This window comes from Vollenhovia emeryi, unplaced genomic scaffold (genome assembly GCF_000949405.1).
Source record: "Vollenhovia emeryi isolate VEMERY1.0 unplaced genomic scaffold, V.emery_V1.0 DF941128.1, whole genome shotgun sequence".
NCBI classification, from domain to species: Eukaryota; Metazoa; Arthropoda; class Insecta; order Hymenoptera; family Formicidae; genus Vollenhovia; species Vollenhovia emeryi.
This window is the reverse complement of record NW_011965238.1, coordinates 1-2570: the sequence shown is the minus strand read 5'-3', so window position 1 is coordinate 2570 and position 2570 is coordinate 1. Positions and strand designations below refer to the sequence as shown.

General features: G+C 65.2%; 1 protein-coding gene across 1 annotated transcript in view; it reads left to right on the top strand.

Annotated features, from left to right (window-relative positions):
- Nucleotides 1-2563, top strand: part of LOC105571145 — a gene marked incomplete at its 3' end in the record, with an annotated part of 4831 nt that extends 2268 nt beyond the window's left edge. The window contains exons 2-3 of the mRNA XM_012028620.1: nucleotides 104-415; nucleotides 481-2563. Of these exons, the coding sequence (XP_011884010.1) occupies nucleotides 104-415; nucleotides 481-2563 (2395 nt within the window). The remainder of the gene's footprint in view (nucleotides 1-103; nucleotides 416-480) is intronic.
- Nucleotides 2564-2570: the final 7 nt, after the last annotated feature.

The following is a 2570-nucleotide window of genomic DNA, read 5'->3' as shown; positions in this document are numbered from 1 at the left end:
ATCTGCTTGACGCCCGCCCACTGGTGTGCTTCCGGTGCCTAGAGAGGGGGCACGTGCAGGGGCAATGTCGCAACCCAGTAAATCGGAGCACCATGTGCTACAGATGCGGAGGGGAGGGCCACAAGGCACAGGCCTGCACGGCGGAGGTCAAGTGTCCGGTCTGCAGCGCCCGGGGCCTCCCTGCGCAACACAAGGCGGGAGGAGCAGCCTGTCCCCTGCCGACTAAGAAGACGGCGAAGAAAGGTAGGCGGACGGAGACCATGGAACCGAGGGAAGGAAGACAGGCGGTCAAGGAGGCGACCAAAGGCACTCCCATGGAAACCGAGCCCCTGTTGGACATCCAAGGAGTCACCCCGGCAGTGGCATCCAGAGCAGGAGAAGGCCAGGAGGAGGCTGCTGCGGCTTCGCCTTCACGGCGCTGAAAGCGCTCCAGGCGAATCTAAACCACGCCTGCCGGGCTCAGGATTTGTTCCTACATAGCCTGGCAGAGCGTGGTTGCGGACTGGGCATCGTCGCCGAGCCGTACCGCGTCCCCAAGAGCCCCCTCTGGGCGGGGAGCGCGGACGGCTCGGCGGCGATTGTCTGGAGGAGGACGGGCGAGCGCGCCCCCTCCCTCGTGAAACTTAAGGCCGGGGAAGGCTGGGTGGCGGTCAAATGGGGGCCCCTGGTGGTAATCGGGGTCTACCTGAGGCCCAGCCTTTCTCGTGCCGAAGCGGAGGGGAGGTTGGAAGAACTCGAGGACTTGGTCCGGGAGTATCTCCCCGGGCCAATTCTGGTCGCCGGGGACTTCAACGCCAAGTCGGCGCTTTGGGGTTCCCGGCGGCCGGATGTTAAGGGCGCGGACGTGGAGGCCTGGGCGGCGCGCCTGGGCCTCCACCTAGAGAACGTGGGCGACGTAAGCACATGTGTAAGGCCGCAGGGGGAGTCAATCGTCGATCTGACGTGGACTTCCCCTGCGGCCGCGAGGAGGATATGTGGATGGGAGGTGGTGGAGGGCCTAGAGCTGCTCTCTGACCATCTCCCCATCCGCATAGACTTCTCCTGGGAGGACAGGAGGAGGGAACCCCAGGAGAAGGTTGTTAGGTGGAGGACGGAGAAGCTTGATCCGGACAAGCTGAAGGAGTCCCTAATAGCGGAGCTGTGGGCGCAGCCGAATCCTGCGCCCACGGTTGATGAGGAAGCCCAATGGCTGCAGCGTACGCTGATGAAGGCGTGCGACGCTGCCATGCCGCGTGCGAAATTCGTCGCCCGCAGGGCGGCCTACTGGTGGTCGGGGGAGATAGAGGAGCTCCGGAAGTCCTCGGTGGCCGCCAGGAGAGCCGTCCTGCGGGCGAGAAGGAGGAGGAGAACCCTCCCGGAGGAGGAGGCGAACCTCGTGGAGGAGTACCGCCAAAGGAGAAAGGCGCTACGGGATGCGATTAGGACGGCCAAGGAGAGGGCGTGGGAGGAGCTGATTAGCTCACTCAACGAGGATCCATGGGGGCGCCCCTACAAACTTGTCATGAACAGGTTGAGTTCGGGGGCGCCTCCTACGGTGGAGACTCTATCCCCACGCTTTCTCCAGGAGGTGGTCGAGACTCTGTTCCCGGCGGGGAACGACGGCGGTCCTCCTCCACGAGGCATGGAAAACGGGGGGGAGCATCAACAATGGCGGGAAGAGCTGGGGGTCACCCGGACGGAGCTGGCGCGAGCTGCTAAAAAGCTCAAGAGGGGTAAAGCGCCGGGTCCGGACGGGGTCCCCGGCATAGTGCTGAAGGCGGCCCTGGGGGAGCTCTCCGGCAGGCTGGAGGGGTTGTACACCCGATGTCTGGCGGAGGGCGTCTTCCCGGGGCCATGGAAGAAGGCCAGGTTGGTGCTCCTCCCCAAAGAGGGCAAGCCCCCGGACGAACCCGGGAGCTTCAGGCCGATCTGCCTCTTGGACGAGGCCGGGAAACTTCTCGAGCGCGTAGTGGCGTCCCGATTGATGGGAGCCATCGAGAACACCGGGCCCGGCCTGTCCGAGAGGCAGTTCGGCTTCAGGGAGGGGCGCTCGACCGTGGACGCGATAGTCCACGTGCGCGAGATGGCGAGTGCGATGATGGGGGATGGAGGGGTTGTGCTGGCGGTCGCCCTAGACGTGGCGAACGCCTTCAACTCCATCCCCCATCGAGAGATCGTGACCGGCCTGGAGAAGTTGGAGGTCCCCGGTTATCTGCGCGTGATAATCGGGGACTACCTCCGGGACCGGTCAATAGTCTGTGTAGACCGCGAGGGAGACTCCAGAACGTGGAGGGCGGACCGCGGCGTCCCGCAGGGGTCGGTCCTGGGACCACTCCTGTGGGACGTTGCGTACGACGGCGTATTGCGCGCGGCGCTCCCCGCCGGCTGCACGTGCGTGTGTTATGCAGACGACACGCTGGTGCTAGCCGGCGGGGAGGATTGGGGGGAGGCCATCGCCAGGGGCAACCTGGCGGTGGCCTGTGCCGTGAGGGCGATCAGGGCACTAGGGCTAAGGGTGGCGGCCAAAAAGACCGAGGCCGTCTTTTTTCATGACGGCTCGGCCAGACCGCCGCCCGAAGCTAGCGTCAGCG